The sequence below is a fragment of the Cebus imitator genome, unplaced genomic scaffold (assembly GCF_001604975.1).
Source record: "Cebus imitator isolate Cc_AM_T3 unplaced genomic scaffold, Cebus_imitator-1.0 Scaffold463, whole genome shotgun sequence".
Classification (NCBI taxonomy): domain Eukaryota; kingdom Metazoa; phylum Chordata; class Mammalia; order Primates; family Cebidae; genus Cebus; species Cebus imitator.
Genome location: NW_016107778.1, coordinates 287,549 through 305,860, shown reverse-complemented (window position 1 = coordinate 305,860; position 18,312 = coordinate 287,549). Strand labels below are relative to the sequence as shown.

At 38.6% G+C, this 18,312-nt stretch overlaps 1 protein-coding gene across 3 annotated transcripts in view; it reads left to right on the top strand.

Moving 5' to 3' along the window:
• ZC3H12B (zinc finger CCCH-type containing 12B) overlaps nt 1–18,312 on the top strand; it is a 500,390-nt gene that overhangs the window by 475,435 nt on the left and 6,643 nt on the right. For all 3 annotated transcript variants that reach the window (XM_017512145.2, XM_017512143.2, XM_017512144.2), the window contains exon 5: nt 10,452–11,215. In XM_017512145.2, the coding sequence (XP_017367634.1) occupies nt 10,608–11,215 (608 nt within the window). In that variant the 5' untranslated portion in view covers nt 10,452–10,607. The remainder of the gene's footprint in view (nt 1–10,451; nt 11,216–18,312) is intronic.

Below are 18,312 nucleotides of genomic sequence, written 5' to 3'. Positions count from 1 at the left end.
TTCCCAGGCTGGAGTGCAATGGCACAGTCTAGGTTCATTGCAACCTCCACCTCCTGGGTTCAAGCAATTCTTCTGCCTCAGTCTCCCATGTAGCTGGGATTACAGGTGCCTGCCACCATGCCCAGCTAATTTTTGTATTTTTAGTAGAGACAGGGTTTTATCATGTTGGCCAGGATGGTCTCGAACTCCTGACCTCAGGCAATCCACATGCCTTGGCATCCCAAAGTGCTGGGATTACAGGTGTGAGTCACAGCACCTGGCTAAATAAACACTACTTAGATTATTGCAAACCTTTCATTAATTTCCAGATGCCACCAGTGGAGGATATCCAGGTTCTTGGTGTCTTGAACAAATAGTTAAACAAAATGCACAAACAAAGCAAGGAAGGAACAAAGGGATTTATTGAAAATGAAAGTACACTCCACAGTGTGGGAGCACACCAGAGCATAGGGGCTCAAGGGCCCCATTACAGAATTTTAGAGATTTTAAATACCCGCTAGAGGATTCCATTGGTTACTTGGGGTACACCTTATGTAAATGAAGAGGATGAAGTAAAGTTACAAAGTTATCTACTTGGCCTACACCCTATAGAGATGATATTTCCTGTCATAGCTGAAGTATAAATTAGCCTTATGTTCCCTACCTCCAGATCCTACTTTCCTGCCTCACAGAGGTTTGGAAAAGTTAATTTTAATAATTTGGCTGTGTTGTCATTGCTTTTACTGATAAGCAAAATTTTTAAGGTCCTTTCACTGTCATTCCCATTGACATCATCCATTAGTATAATTAAATTTATGTAACTATCAAAAGATTTCATTGCATACATGTAATTACATGAACTTTTAAACATTTGGAGGCTTGTTACTGTACATTGTTTTCTCTATTTTTAATCTCTACTGTGGGAAAAGAAGTGCTTTCTAAACAAGCTGATATTAATGTTAACTGAAATACAAAGTCACTCATAGACAGATTTTTAATGACATCTTTCCTGGGTAATCAATGACTCACAAGAAATCATTTTAACCCAACTTACTATTATTTGAGTAAAAGCCAAGCCTATGTATAACTAGTCTAATGTCAAACGGTCTTTATAATTTTTATCAGCTGAACTTCGTTTCAGGTTTCTATGAATATGTCAGAGGCTGTAAGAGCACAAGGATGGGCCGGGCACAGTGGCTCACTCCTTTAATCCCAGCACTTTGGAAGGCCAAGGCGGGCAGATCACCTGAGGTTGGGAGCTCAAGATCAGCCTGACCAACATGCTGAAACTGCATCTCTACTAAAAATACAAAATTAGTTGGCCATGGTGGCAGATGCCTGTAATCCCAGCTACTCAGGAGGCTGAAGCAGGAGAATCGCTTGAACCCAGGAGGCAGAGGTTGCAGCGAGCCAAGATCACAACATTGCACTCCAACCTGGGAAAAAAAAATGAAATTCTGTCTCAAAAAAAAAAAAAAAAAAGTACTACAAGGATGAAATATTTAATAAAATATTCATTGAATACGTATCACATACATAAAGGTATCTAGGTGTTGGGATTGGGGAAAGCAGAGATGCAAACATGAATGTGGACAGTTCTTGCTTTTAGAATAGTTCACAGCCAAGTTGTGGAGAGAAACAAACTTGTTACAACTAGCAGGAGTTAAGTGGGTGAAGAAGAGGGGATAGAACACTGAGTGTGGAGAGCATTACTCATTAATCTTGACCCCACCATTGTCTTTCACACCTCCATGCCCTTTCATGTGCTATTCCATCTGCCTAGCATGTCCCCCCCAATTTCCCTTCCCCCTCCCTGATAAAATCTGCTCAAATTTTACCTCTCTTGCCTCAGACAACAGAATTACTTACCCCTCCTTGGCACTCCCCTACCATTTATAAACAACCTTATGAGAACATATTATATGTTCTGTGATTATTTGTTTACATGTTTATCCCACCTCCCAGAATGTGAGCACTTCACAGAGACTGCATCTAATTTCTTTTAGAATTCCCAGCACCTAGAGCAGTGCTAAGTACCTAGTATGCAGAATGGGAATGAAAATTAATGGTAGAGGGAATATTTGAACCCATATACCCTGACTCCAGCTCCAAATGCAGAAGGCGTCTCACTACACTAAGACGCCTCTTAACCATTCCTGCAGGGAACCTTCAAGGATTACCAGCATCCTAAACTCATGGGGCAGCCGGGAGTGTACCTATATAATTATATGGTTGACATATTTAATATAACAAGAATGCATTTGCATTATCAAGCATTCCTTGTTCTGGAAGCTTCTGAAATACTTTAAAAACTGTGTTTGTTATGTACTTTGCTGGCCACAGAAGTACTCCTGCAGCTGAGATAAAACAGAGCAGCTCTTGAAAAAAGCAATACATAGCCGTTTGAGGAAGGAAGTGTTAACAAACAAACAGCATGTTACTTTGAAATAAGAACAATTAAAATTTCTAACCTCTATGGTCCTTCTATTCCCTCTTTTCCCCCTACTCTATTTGCCACCCAATGTATCTCGAATTTCATCTGGGAGATTTAGGAAACTAACTAGACTTCAGCTGATGACGTCATGGCTGCAATACTGCAGCTACCCCTCAGAATTGCCCCAATCATTGTGTCATTTCTCATTTTAGCTAGTGACTTAATTATAAAGACAGAAAACAGGATGTACTCTATTCCATACATTTAACAAAGCAGTTAAGTTGGAGAGAATCAAGAAAGATCAAGCCCAGTGTTGTTAACTGAATGAGATGCTCGATACATTTATTACTATTAAAGTCATAAGAAAGGCACTCTTTTTTTTGCAATTTACTACAAGTTATAGAATGACATAGCCATATTTCCCTATAGCTTTTGACTAAGGGTCTTGGGATGTGGATAGGTAGCACAAAAAGAAAAAGAGAGGGAGGAGAGAAAGAAGAGAGAAGAGGAGGAGAGAGAGAGGAAAAAAAAACTTCACCAATGAATCATAGAAGTGGGCGTGTTTTCTGAAGAAGCCACTTTCATAACAGCTCCTCAGCTGTCATTAATGTCCAGAGAACACATATTCACTGAACCCTTACTCTAGCAGAGACCATTTCCTGTAGCATATGAGGCAGCTTCCCTGCATGAATTTCAAATGATCTTTCCCTAGACCTTCTTTATATAGAGAGAAGAAAATAGTAAGTATATAACCTACAGTTTTCTTGTCCTTCTGGAGTGTCAAGCACTAGAAATGTTTTTGTGTGGGGAAGATTGAATCCAGTATAAATTGAGGTTACATTTATCAGTGTGGTTTTAATTAGTTTGGAAAACAGAATGTGTGTAGTATGAAATGTTTTGGATATGCTGGAGATATAGGTCCTTCTTAGTGGAATATGGGATAGTGGAAGATAGCAGAAAAATGAGCCCCTCTTCAAAAGCTGGGAATAATGGGTCTTCAAAACAAAACACTGTGTGTCTACTTTGCCTGAAGCCCTGAAAAAATGAATGAGTTGTGAAAATCAACAGACTGTGACTTTCCTGTAAACATTTTGTCTAAAGCTTCAACATTTGGTGTGGGAGTGGGAGGGCAAGAATCGACATAGTTTAATCATACAAAGCTTTTGGGTCTCTATTGAAATGAAATCCTAAATTTTGAATAAGCTCAGTTGTTTTTAGCTCTGGCTATGACAGTTTTTGCTGTGATATGTATCATTTTGAGAATGCATTGAAGATAAAAAATAAAAGCCAATTTTGTTTGGAGGGTAATGTAAAACCAGATAGGCCAACAAGGGTGCTCTCATTGCTAGAGGGAAATCCTATTTTTACAAACCACAGAAAATATGCTATTTCTTAGACTTATTTATTTGCTAAGTGTTACTACCTATAAACTATTCAAGAGCACACAAACAGATGGGTATAATTGGAGATTAAGAAACAATCTTTACCTCATTTATGATATAATTGTTCTATGTGATTTATTTATTATAAATAAAATGGGAAAAATTGAATTTTGGATTTTCTCAGAGTGGTTTTATGTGAACCTTTTCATTTTGAGAATCAGTAAATTTTTCAAACCCTTTTGCCTCCAAAGTATCTGAGAAAGGCTTTACTTTATAGTTCTCTCTGGGATTTGTGTAACTTCTTTAGCTGATGTGCTTGACACGGGATGGAGATAGGCTACATTAGTCATAACATCTCAAAACTGGATTGTGTAGGTAATGATGTGGTTCTATTGATAGCATAAATGTGAATGCACTTAGGCAACTCTGAGATGTGATGCAAATGTAAATGATTGTTCATATGTTATTACTGTTATTGAAGTTTTATAACTTACTTTATTTGCCATTAAGTAAAATGTGATGGTTGGTTTGATACAATACAGATTTGAATTTGTTCTCTTAAAAGCTAATTATATGTGTTCTCATCCTTTAGGTACTACTTATAAGTGAGAACATGCAGTATTTGCTTTTCTGTTCCTATGTTAGTTTGCTAAGGATAATGGCCTCCAGCTCCATTCATGTCCCTACAAAGGACATGATCTCATTCTTTTTTATGGCTGCATAAAATTCTATGGTGTATATGTACCACATTTTCTTTATCCAGTCTAGTACTGATGGGCATTTAGGTTGAATGTTTTTGCTATTGTGAATAGTGCTGCAATGAACATACATGTGCCAGTGTCTTTATAATATGATTTCTATCCTTTAGGTATGTACACAGTAACGAGATTGCTGGGTCAAATAGTATTTCTCTCTTTAGGTCTTTGAGGACATATAGATGGGAACAACACACACTGGGGTCTAACAGAGGGAGGAGAATGGGAGGAGGAAGAGGATCAGGAAAAATTTCTAATGAGCACTGGGCTTAACACCTGGGTGACGAAATAATCTGTACAACTAATCCCCATGATACAAGTTTACTTATGTAACAAACCTGCACATGTACCCCTGTACTTAAAATAAAAGTCAAAAAAAGTAATTCTGGAAACAGTGGTCCAATTCAGAGAAGAAACAAAGAAAAAAAAAAGCTTAGTATTCTTATGATGATTGAACTATAGTCATTTCTCAATTATCTGGGCCCCACCAGAAATCCTACACAGCAGATAATTTTTGATATGTATATTTTCTTTGAGGATGTCTTTTATGAAAAACAAAATTGCTAGAAGTCAGTGGGAAGGGCAGCTGTCTTAGTAGGTATCCCTTAGTCTCTATCAAAGCATGCATTCACAAAACTCAATAACAAGTGACTTGGCCACCTACAGATAATTGAGAATTTACTATTTTATCCTTGACAGGATTTCTGCTGGGTAAATCTGTTCTATGTGGTTAATGGGCTTTCTTGAACATTTCCAAAGGTTTTGACTTGGTAGAAATGGCCAGATGTTTCTGTCTCTATGTGGGATGTCATTTGGCAGATTCTGGAAAAGATGAAGTAAAGTTTATAGTAGAACCTGATGACTAATCTTGGAAAATTTCTCTGTGCAAATGCAAACTGAATAAATTGCATTTCATAATAAAAAATATTAGTGGGAGAGAGAAGAAAGTAGAAGACTTTGATCTTTTTTTCTTGGTGGGAATTCCTCCTTGAGGTCACTTGTAGCAGATTTTGGCTGCATATGTTTCTCTGCTTTTTTTAGATTCAGATGCAAGTTTGCAATCATTTGCTTAATCATATTCTTAAACAAGTTATAGGCAAGCTATCTGGTGACAAAGCTCTTAATTTCTTAAAACAAATTACATCCAGTTCTATAATTTCATCTGAGTAATGTGATTTTCCAAAGTATGCCAGTCTTTAAAGCATTCATTTGTGGATTTTTTCAAACAGTAACAACAAAAGATAATGACTCTATTTTTTTGTTGTTCTTAAGACAGGGTCTGGTTCTGTCACCCAGGCTGGAGTGCAGTGATGCCCTCTTTGCTTACTGTAACCTCAGCCTCCAGGGCTCAAGCCATTCTCCCACCTCAGCCTCCAGAGTAGCTGGGACTGCACGCCTAGGCCACCATGCCTGACTAATTTTTGTATTTTTTGTAGACACGAGGTTTCAGCACGTTGCCCAGGCTGGTCTCAAATCCTGGGCTCAAGCGATCCTCCTGCCTTGGCCTTCCAAAGTGCTGGGATCATAGACATGAACCACCATGTCCAGCCAACAACCCCTTTCAACACATGTCATAAACTAAAACATCATCTTTGAAACTTTTCTCCCCACTCACCTTCTTTTTTTGAGCAAATGTGACTATTTTGCTTTCACCATCTTCAATGCTTTCATTTATCACTCCTTGCCAATAATATTAGGCATGAGGTGTTGACTAAGGCACTGTATCATATTAATCTTCATATACTTGTAATTTGAAAAATTCTTCTCTGCCCAGCAAATTTTAACTCTTTCCTTTAAGGCTCAACTCATAGCTCCCTATACTTTTTAATGCTTAATCATTTACCCAGTTTATAATTATGAATTATATCATTATTTGATTATTGTCTGTCTCCCCATTCCTCAACACATCATTATAAGCTCCTTGAGATTAGAGTCCCCATCTTATTTTATATCCTCAGCCTCTAACATGTTGCCTGGTACATAATTGGCACTAAATAAGTATTTTAGAATGAATTAATTAATAAAGTAATGTCAGCAGATGGCTAGATATTATATGCTTCTTGAATTCTTTCCTAATCTCTTCAACCACCACACCTACCTCCCACTCTACTGACAAGAGCTGAGTATTTCCCCTTCTGTATGTCAATGGAAATTTGCAAGTAACTTGGGTGACCAATCATATACTCAGGTTTACCTGGGACATCCCCAATTTATGCCTATTGTTCGTACATAACTATCAGTAAACACTCCCTTCATTCACAAAAGTATCCCAGCTTAATTGAAATGTTCTTGAATTGAAATGTTCTTAACTGTAATTGAAATGTTCATCCTCTATAGAAGTACATTTGAGCACTTTCTAGTGTCACTTCTAGCCAACTTTTTACTAGTTGGTTGAGTTCTTTGAGGACAGGCTTAGTTCTGGTTTCTCTTTCTAACTCTGGGACTTAGCACAATCTCTGGCACTCAGGGACTGTTCTTTTGAATAAAAATACATTCTTGCTATCTTGACCCAAGGATTTTTGCATTATAAAAGAGACACGTGCGCATAGACAAACACATGACACCTTCACACTTACACAGGTTTTAGAAAATGTTGCCAACATTTTTCTTAAGATATTCTTGCTTAAGGTTTTGAAAGAGAAATCCAAGTTTATTTCTGCTACGCTATTTCCCTTCTACTTTGGATTATTGAATAGGAAACTTCCACAATAATAACAAGTAATTTCAATGAGAGTTTCCTATGTTTGTGAGATGTTCCCTGAATTTAAATTTGCTATTATATGTCTACCTAAGCATGGTGAAAGTATATATACCAATGACAATTTGGACAGAACTAAGTATTTGATATTATGAAATAAACATTCTATGGTCCACTAGCTAAACTTATCTTTTACAGGTACCTCTCATTTGCCAAGAAAATATACATTAAACAGCTGGGGGTTTTGTTTTTTGTTTTGTTTTGTTTTGTTTTGGAGACAGAATCTTGCTCTGTCGCCCAGGCTGGAGTACAGTGGCTGGATCTCGGCACACTGCAACCTCCTCCTCTTGAGTTCAAGCAATTCTCCTGCCTCAGCCTCCCAAGTAGCTAGGACTACAGGCACGCGCCACCACACCTGGCTAATTTTTTGTATTTTTAGTAGCGACGGGGTTTCACCATGCTGGCCAAGCTGTTCTCAAACTCTTTACCTCGTGATCCACCCACCTCGGCCTTCCAAAAATGCGGGGATTACAGGCATGAGCCGCCACACCCAGCCTGTTTTTTGTTTGTTTGTTTGTTTTTGTTTTTGTTCTTGTTTTGAAACAGAGTCTCACCCTGTCTTCTAGGCTAGAGTGCAATGGCACGATCTCGGCTTACTGCAACCTCCACCTCCTGGGCTCAAGTGATTCTCCTCTCCTCAGCCTCCTGAGTAGCTGAGATTACAGGTGTGTGCCACTGTGCATGGCTAATTTTTGTATTTTTAGTAGAGACGGGGTTTCACCATGTTGGTCCAGCTGGTCTTGAACTCCTGACCTCATGATCTACGCGCCTTTGTCCCCCAAAGTTCTGGGATTACAGGCATGAACCACCGCACCTGGCCATAAACAGTGGGTTTTAAGTGACTTGGAAGCTTTGAATAAATCTAGGGGAAATATTTCAATGTCCTGTATACACTAGGAATTATTTAGAAGAAAATAAACTGTAAGTCAGATAGTAAATGTGGAACTTATAAGAAAATGGGTGTCTTTATGTTGACTAATTCACTAAAGGAAATTTTTAACGTCGTAAGTGGTAATTTAATCATTCCAGGAGTCTTTATATGCTGCCTGAATGTCGTTTCTGAGATGTTGATTATGTTTGGCTCTGTTTCCAAATGTGACTCCTAAAGTAAGCATGCAGTTATTCATAGCATTCTTCAAACTATTAGAGGTTTTCCTTGTTTGTAGAAACAGAATTGAGGCAGGGTGTGGTGGCTCATGCCTGTAATCCCAGCACTTTGGGAGGCTGAGGCGGGTGGATCACCTGAGGTCAAGAGTCCGAGACCGGTCTGGCCAACATGGTGAAACCTCGTCTCCACTAAAAATACAAAATTAGACGGGCATGGTGGTGCATGCCTGTAGTCCCAGCTACTTGAGAGGCTGAGGCAGGAGAATTGCTTGAACTTGGGAGGTGGAGGTTGCAGTGAGCCGAGATCACGCCACTGTACTCCAGCCTGGGCAACAAAAGGGAAACTGTGTCACACACACACACACACACACACACACACACACACACACAACTGAGATGTAACTAGAAATATCTGGCACACTGGTCACATAAGTAGCCTGTTATTTATTTATTTATTTATTTATTTATTTTGAGACAGAGTCTCACTCTGTCATCCATACTGGAGTGCAGTGCTGTGATCTCACGTCACTGCAACCTCCACCTCCCAGTTTCAAGCGATTTTCCTGCCTCAGCCTCCTGAGTGGCTGAGATTACAGGCACCCGCCACCACACCCAGCTTATTTTTGTATTTTTAGTAGAGACAGGGTTTCGCCTTGTTGGCCAGGCTGGTCTTGAACTCCTGACCTCAAGTGATCCACCCACCTCAGCCTCCCAAAGTGCCGGCATTACAGGCATGAGCCATGGTGCCGTCAGTAGCCTATTTTTAGATGAGTCAGCACAGCTTCTGCCTGAAGAGCTCATCAGTGCTCACAGGTCCACAGCCTTACCTCACTGTCAGTTTTCTTTTAAAAAAAAAACCAAATCTGTAGTGGTATCATTACCCCCTTTATGTATATTGAGAACTTACTGTGTTATCTTCACTTTTCTAAGCACTTTCCTAATATATATTATGTAATCGTTACAATTACCCTATAAGGTAGCTATCAATATCCTCATTTTACATATGAGGAAATTGAGGCTCAAAGAAAAGAACACACTTAGGCCAGGTTAGAACTGAAATCTGCTGGGACAGATGAGGTAGGTTAGAGAAGGAGTTTAGAAATACAATTGTCCCTAATTCTCTCCTGTAATTAATATTCTTCTTATTGTGTTCTAGTTTCTCTTGCACGTTGAGTTGCTTTTTCTCCTTTTGTTTATCAATTACAATTAAAAAAGGGACTTCAGACACATTCAGCAAAGTGCACATACACACCCTTTCTTATCTGAAACATACCTCTCTGTTTGTTACCCTTACAGCCTGCTTTAGTTGTCTGAGCAATTTTAATGTTTTTCTAATCTCCTTAGTAAATGAGTTCCTGATATTTTGCAAAGAGTAACGCTGGAGAGCACGTGCTCTTCAGGAGTGGATTTTAGCCTTAGCAAGAAGGATATGGTATGGGATCTGGAAACGCTTCCTGGCAGAAAGTAAGAAAGAGAGTCTTTCCATGAAAATATATATATATTATATATAATATATAAAATATATAAATATATATATTATATATTAATTATATTAATATATAATATATAATATATTAATTATATTATATTATATATAATTAATATATAATTATATATGTATAATTATATGTAATATATATTATATATATAAATATATATATATAATATATATATATAGAGAGAGAGAGAGATTCTTTCCAAGGAAACATATATATTATATATATATATAATTGCATCTTGTTGAAATGTGATGTTTCTGTTTCTCAAAATTGTTGTGATAAGCAGATAACTTTAGCTGTTATTTTGTGTGTATATTGGGAGTGAATAACAGCATTATTGCCACCACTGAAATTTTTATGTCTAGAATTATTATAGAATTAGGGACTCTTTATCTTTCATGTAAGTCGAGTCCAATCATTATAAGCAGAAAAATCAAACGCCAAAAACTTGTAGTTTCTTAAGAAGAAACCTCTGTATTCTAAAATTCTTTTCCTAAAGTTTACTAAACATGATGTGGTATATGTGTTTATTTGTAGGGACTGGTAACATCTGAACATACCAAATGAAACAGGCAAACTCTTCCACCATCGCTACCACGACATTTTACCACAAAAGCATGCCACTGCATGTGGATTCCAAGCAGGCTAAAAAGAAAAAGAACTGATTAGACCTCAGAAGACCCACTGAACGGGATGACGGCCACAGCTGAGGTAGAGACACCAAAAATGGAGAAGAGTGCCTCCAAGGAAGAGAAGCAGCAGCCTAAGCAGGACAGCACAGAGCAGGGCAATGCTGATTCTGAAGAGTGGATGAGCTCTGAGAGTGACCCTGAACAGATAAGCCTTAAGAGTAGTGACAACAGCAAGAGCTGCCACCCTAGGGATGGTCAGTTGAAGAAAAAGGAGATGTCCTCCAAGCCACACCGCCAGCTCTGTCGATCACCCTGCCTAGATCGTCCAAGCTTCTCCCAGAGCAGCATTTTACAGGATGGTAAACTTGACTTGGAGAAGGAATACCAAGCTAAGATGGAGTTTGCTCTAAAGCTAGGCTATGCAGAGGAACAGATTCAATCAGTGCTAAACAAGCTGGGACCAGAATCACTTATTAATGATGTATTGGCAGAGCTTGTCAGACTTGGGAACAAAGGTGATTCAGAAGGGCAGATCAACTTGAGTCTGTTAGTGCCTCGTGGGCCCAGCTCTAGAGAGATTGCAAGTCCTGAATTGTCTCTTGAAGATGAAATAGACAACAGTGACAATTTGAGGCCAGTTGTCATTGATGGAAGTAATGTGGCAATGAGGTAAGCCTGGTATGTTTTTTCTCTTTTTAAAAAACTGCCTGAGCTCATAAAAATTTTCTTCCTTTGCGAATCATTACAAGAGGTACAGGGTTAGTGACTGTGGCTTGTGTTTCTGAAGGTGACCAGAAACTAAAATGATCCTGCCCTTGCCTTTTCTATCTCCACTGAAGTTGCTGCCAATGTGCGTTCAGGTGTTAGGAAGGCAGGTTCGACAACAGTGATGATGCTTCAGAGGAGACGTAGCCATTCAGCTTTGTTCCTTTTGGGGTCTGCTATCCCACCTCTAAACTAATCATCCAGAAAATGCTGCTTTTATAAAGTCACTTTGGGGTTTACTTAGGAACTTTCAGTAACTCTCAACTGTTATTATACTGAATTTTTATCCTTTTCCCTGGCTTTAAGGCTCTTTGTGATCTGGCCTTTCCCTCCTCCCATTTAATTGCGTCTCTCACGCTTACTGCATTTACATTTATCTCTTTAATGGTCTTTATGTAAATTATGCTGATTTCTATTCCCACTACCTGTGTTCATGTAATTTCCCAATATAGAAGTGGTCTCCTTTTTATCTTCATAGCCTTCAAAATGCACCACCTCCATAAAGACACTCTTAATTTTTCTGATTCCAATGATGATCTCTGACCTACAATATCTGTGGTAGGCTGAATGATAGCCCCCTGGAGATGCCCACATTTTAATCCCTGGAATCCCTGAACACATTATCTCATATAGTAAAAGGGACTTTGCAGATGTTATTAAGGTTCTTGAGATGGGAGAGATTACCCTGGTTTATCAATGTGGGCCTAATGTAATCTCAAGAGTCTTTATTAGAGGGAGGCAGCAAGATCAGAACAGGTAGAAGATGCAATGGCAGAAATAAGAAACTGGAGTGACATAAGAAAGGGACTATGAACCAAAGAATGTGGGTGGCCTTTCTGACCCATTGGACTGTTTCAGAAACAAACAACAAAAAAGAGGATGGGTGGCCTCTAGAAAGCTGAAAAGGGGAAGGAAACAGATTCTCTCCTTAAGCTTGCAGAAAGAACACAGCTTTGCTAACACCTTGATTTTAGATTTCTGACCTCTTGAACTTGTAAGACAATAAATCGGTGCTATTCTAAGTCACTAAGTGTGTGGTAATTTGTTACAGCAGCAGTGGTAGCATAGTACCTACAGTGCCTTCATAATTTAGTCCATACTCTCTCATATCATTTTTTAATTTTGTGTCAGAGAGCCGTAGGAATCCCTCCTTCTATTTCTCAAATGAATTGTCATCCCACCTTGGTTGAAAAAAACCCAGTAATCAGCAGCCTATTACCTACCGAGTCCATCATTGCTTGATTGGGTGCTCCCACAGAGACATGAAAGAGTGGGGATCGTAGAAAGTCATGAACCATACCATTGCCGTATACAGGAAATGCTTAGCGGGCTACCTGGAAGTACATTTTAGCATATAGTCCTGTTTAATCCTCACAGCAACTTTATCTTACTGATGAAAAAATAAAGCTCAGCAAAGTTAAGTGACTTCCCTGAGTTTACATAGCTAGTAAGCAGTAAAGTGACAAACTTAAGTCCTCTGACTTCAAATGAATGAAATGAAACAAACTAACATTTATGAATACTGATTCTGTGCCAGGTTCTTTCACGTATGTGAATTAATCCCCATTGGAAACCCCATAATAATAAACTAATTTGATTCATTTTTGCAGGTGAAGAGATTCAGGTTCAGAGAATTTGAGTAACTATGCAAAGTTACCCAAGGTTACAAAACTTAGATTAAAACACTAGCCTGACCCCAATTCTCTTTTCACAATATCACACAGTATTATGTGGCTATTAGTGTTACTAAGAATATCTGGGCCAGGCACAGTGGCTCACACCTATAACCCAGCACATTGGGAGGCCGAGGTGGGAGGATCGCTTAAGCCCAGGAGTTCAAGACCAGCTTGGGCAACATGGTGAAACCCTTACTCTATGAAAAATACAAAAACTAGCTGGGCATAGTGGCACATGCCTGAAGTTCCAGCTACTCAGGAGGCTGAGGTGGGAAGTTCTCTTGAGCCCGGAAGGTCAAGGCTACAGTGAGCAGTGACCTCACCAATGTGCTCCAGCCTGAGTGACGGAGTGAGACTCTATATAAAAAAAAAGAAAAGAAAAAAAAGAATATTTGGTGAATTTGCTAGTAGCAGAGAATACATTTACAGATTTCCTTTTTCAAAGTTTTAAAACCATGACAGCATCATCATTATAAGGTGAGTAAACCAGGCCAGACGACTCCTTTGTTTTAATGAGGGGAAACCAAAAGCACAGTTAACAAGAAAGTTAAATGGCCTGCACACAATGCTACAGTAATCAGAATGATGCAGTGGGCCAGTGAAAAGCAAAGGATGACGCCTGTGTTCCAAAGCCCAAAGGTATCTCTGCTGCCCTCCTAACAGGCATAAGAAAGAGTGATTCTTGAGCGGAAGGAGTTTGGGATGTGCCCAACTCAATTTGTCACCAAACCAGACCACCCAAAATACCCTAGATTGGACATGTTTCCCAAGGCCTACCCTTTTCTTTTTTGGTCTGGTTGGGTTTTGTGTTTCGGAGTTGAGGATGAGAAGAGCCTAAGGCATTCTTGGGGACTTTGGCTTCATGGTAATGTATAACTTCCGTCTCTCTGGACTTCTATTCAAGGATTGCTGATCATGAAGGACGCTCTTTTGCTTTTTAAGGAATAATGCAGAGATTAAATACTTGGATAATTAGTTTCAACATATCTGGTCTATGTCAGTAGCAAACTACTATACTGACAGGAAAGTGAACTTTTATCTCCTGTACAAGTTACTTCGCTAAATTAATGGCATTTTGCATGATTTAAATAAAGCAAAAAACAATAACATGCAACCTTATTATTAAGAGCATACTAAAATAGTGCAGAGTAGACCACGTGATTTTTAAAAAATTACCAATTGAGTCCTTGTTAGCATCTTTTTTTTTGGTCTGAGTAGTAAATTACTGATGAGTCCCATTTATTCTGCAATCACATTTCACATGCTCAAAGTTCAGCGCTATACTCTACTTATGGATTTATTATTACTGTTAATCTAAATTTAGTTTGTTTTCCTCATTAGTTAGCTGTAAGTTTATGGTGAGATTGGTATTTTTCTTAGACGAACTACATGTTAATGTCTGTTGTTTCTCAGCCTGTTGGATGAGACTGCATTAAAATTATGACGCTGGCCAGGCACAGTGGCTCATGCCAGTAATCCTAGCATGTTGGGAGGCCAAGGCAGGCAGACTGCTTGAGCCCAGGAGTTCAAGACCATCCTGGGCAACATGACAAAAACCCATCTCTACTAAAAGTACCCAGTGTGGTGGTGTGCGCCTGTAGTCCCAGCTACTTGGGAAGCTGAGGGAGGAGAATCACTTGAGCCCAGGGAGATTGAGGCTGTAGTGAACCAGGATCACGCCACTGCACCCAACCTGGGTGACAGAGAGATTGAGGCTATAGTGAACCAGGATCATGCCACTGCACCCAACCTGGGTGACAGAGAGAGACCCTGTCTCCAAAAATAAAATAAAATTATGGGCCAGGCCTGGTGCCTCACCTCTGTAATCCCAGCACTTTGGGAAGCCTAGGCAGGAGGATCATTTGAGGTCAGGAGTTCAAGACTAGCCTGGCCAACAAGGCAAAACCCCATCTCTACTAAAAATACAATGCTTTGTTTGCCATTAGCAGCATTTGGTTAACATTTGCAGTAGTAGTGTACCTGTGGTCCACATACTGATTATCCTAAAGGGTACATTCATTCTGAGAGCTGTCTCCTTTGGGAGGAGAAATCCATTTCAGAGGAATTAAGGCTTTGAAATGTAAATGTAACCATATTCTTGTTAAGTCTAGGAGAAGCCCAAACATTTGAACCCTAGAGAAAGCAAGTGCACAGGGAGGGGCCAATGACCTCTCTGCTAAGCTGAATTTGGCTTGGGAACCTGGATCATGATGGGTTCCTAAGCCAGTTTACAAGACAAAGTGAGCTGTAGTGTCGCCAAGATACTCTGTGACTTGCAGGTCCTAGGGTTTTTAGCTTTTTTAGATTGGAAAAGGACATTGTATGGGTTTAAGCAAAAACAAGCCACTTGCAAGCATTACTTTATTTTCCACTTTTTTAAAAAAATTATTCATTCTTTAAATGTTTTGGGGGCAATAAACTTTGCATACTTGGCTGTTGTGTAGGTCTTCATTGCCACCTTGATAAATGTTGAAAGTACCTTCTGATTCTTATTGGACATTTGGTGTGCCTCCAATGCTTCAGTGGCATACTTTTATTATATTTTAATGGGATGCCATAGGTATCTTACATTTTTTTATTAACATAATTCTCAGTATGTTAGGAAAACTCAAAATACAAATATATCAAAATATTAACAGTGTTTGTCTCTGGATAATAGTAAAACAGTTGGATTTTGAAGTTTTTTTCTTTATACTTTATGTATTTTCCACATTTTATATGATAACTACATATTACATTTTTAATGATGAAATATATACATATATATCTATGTATATATTTCAAGACAGGGTCTCACTCTGTCATCCAGGCTGGAATGCAGTGCCATGATCTCAGCTCACTGTAACCTCAAACTCCTGGGCTCAAGTGATCTTCCTGACTCAGCCTCCCGAGTAGCTAGGACTACACGTGTGCATCACTATACTTAGCTAATTTTTTGTAGAGACAGGGTCTCACTCTGTTGCCCAGGCTGAAAAAAAAATATTTTTTTAAACAAACAATTTGGCAGTATAAAATATAAAGTTGCAGTATCTAACAGCAAATGGTACTCTTATATTTATGTCGGACTTACACTGTTTGGGAGAAGATCATAGCACTGCAGAGCCCAATGAAATTCCATCCCTTTCCCTCAAATCCCCCCTCTAATGGCAATTCTGATAATTTTCCCAAGTTCTATTTTTCTTTATACTTACCAGCACCGTAGCAGTGGGAAAATTCACAACTGGACATCTTCTCTTCCTGACTGTTTCATGCTGAGTTCATTCAATATTAACCCTTTAAGCACTGTGGCCTTGCGTGATTTCCTCATTGTTCAACTTTTTAGGAGTCAGCGGTAGTTATCTCTAAGCCTTGGAGTATAGTGACAGCTAAATATATTTTCCTTTTGTTTCTTAAGTGCTTTCAACTTTCAGTTGAGTAGTATAATTGCTTTATGGTACTCATTAGGGACTTTTAAACATGATTAGCATATGCTTGGAAATGTTAATAAAAGCATTTAATGAATTTTTGCAATTTGCCTCAAGAGCGATAAGACAGTGAGAAGTTTTCCAGTACAAGAATTGATAAGGCCCCTGATATTATATATGAATTCATCCAAAAGTAACAGTATATTGGAGTTAATTTCTGTAGTAGTTGAGTGAGCCAGTGCCGGTGAAAAGGTGAGGAATCCAAAGCGAGAAGCCCTGTCACGTTGTCTTAATTAGCCTTCTCACAAAACAATTCTTTTCTTCTCATCAGTCTTAAAAGACAATAGCCACTTGATTGTAGTAGAATTTGTACATGTACACCCATTTGTTACCATCCAAGCTGTTTAATTAACTATAATTTAGTGTGATTTATGTATACGTCAGAGCACTAGATACCATGCTAAGAGATCATCTGATTTTGTATAATTTTTGTATAATTTTCACAGCCACACTAGGCCCAAATCTAGTGCATCTTTTCCCAATTTATCTGCAAATTTTCTCTCATCCAATTTCTATTTAAATGATTTCTGTTTGGCTTTTTAAGTTTTCACAATCTTTAATCCTACAAGTAATTCTGATAGAATTTTTTCTCTTTTATATCATGTTCCGGTTATAAAAAGAATACTTGAATTTCTTTTTTCTTTTTAATAAGGATAGGTTCTAGCCATGTTGCCGAGGCTGGTCGCAAATTCCTGGGCTCAAATGATTGTCCCACCTCGGACTCCCAACATGCTGGGATTACAGGCCTGAGCCATCACGCCTGGCCAGAAATATTTGATTTTTTGAGGATATTTTGGAATTAGAGAAAGAAAATAAATCATGTAGAACAACAATAATTATTAATATTTTCATGTATTTATTTATCGTATTTTTTCTAAGCTTATACATAGATTTTCTTCTACAAAATTGAGATTACATTATATATAGTCTGTAGTTTTTCTTTTCTCTTTCAGAATTATGAGCATTTCCTACATCTTAAAATTTTCATGAATATGATTTTTGTTGGTGCATTATATTTAATTAAATGGATATATGTAACAAGCATTTTCAGTGAGCATTGATGTGCATATCTTTTTTGCCGTTGATGTTATTTTTGAAGCTTAGCATATATGTGCTTAAGACTTATCTCCTGGCTGAGCGCAGTGGTTTACGCTTATAATCCCAGCACTTTGGGAGGCTGTGGTGGGTGGATCATGAGGTCAGGAGTTCAAGACCAGCCTGGCCAACACAGTGAAACCCCATCTCTAAAAAAAAATAAAAAATAAAAAAAGTAAAAGACTTATCTCCAATTAATACTCTATATAAATTTTAAAGCTCTGGTAATACCTTTACATTTTTTATCTTTTGTGAATATCTCAATCCTTGAAAAGAAAGTGGTAGCAGAAATAGAAAGAGAAGACAGAAAATGGAACTAGTAATAGGAGATAGCTATCAGGGCTACAATAAATTGAGAGTTATTACTAATCATCTATGGCCCTGAATGAAGTTTGTAATAATAATGGCAAATTTGTAACAATTAAAAAGAACTTGATTTGCTTTTTAAAAAGCATATTACTTGGCATTATCAAGAATGTAAATGTCATGGCTGGCCGCAGTGTCTCACGCTTGCAATTCTAGCATTTTGGGAGGCTGAGGCAGGCGGATCACCTGAGGTCAGGAATTTGAGACCAGTCTGGCCAACATGGCAAAACTCGGTCTCTACTGAAAATACAAAAATTAGCCAGTCATCGTGGTGCACGCCTGTAGTCCCAGCTACTCAGGAGGTCAAAGCAGGAGAATCATTTGAATCCAGGAGGCAGAGGCTGCAGTGAGCCGAGATCATGCCACTGCACTCCAGCCTGGGGGACAAAGTGAGACTCCA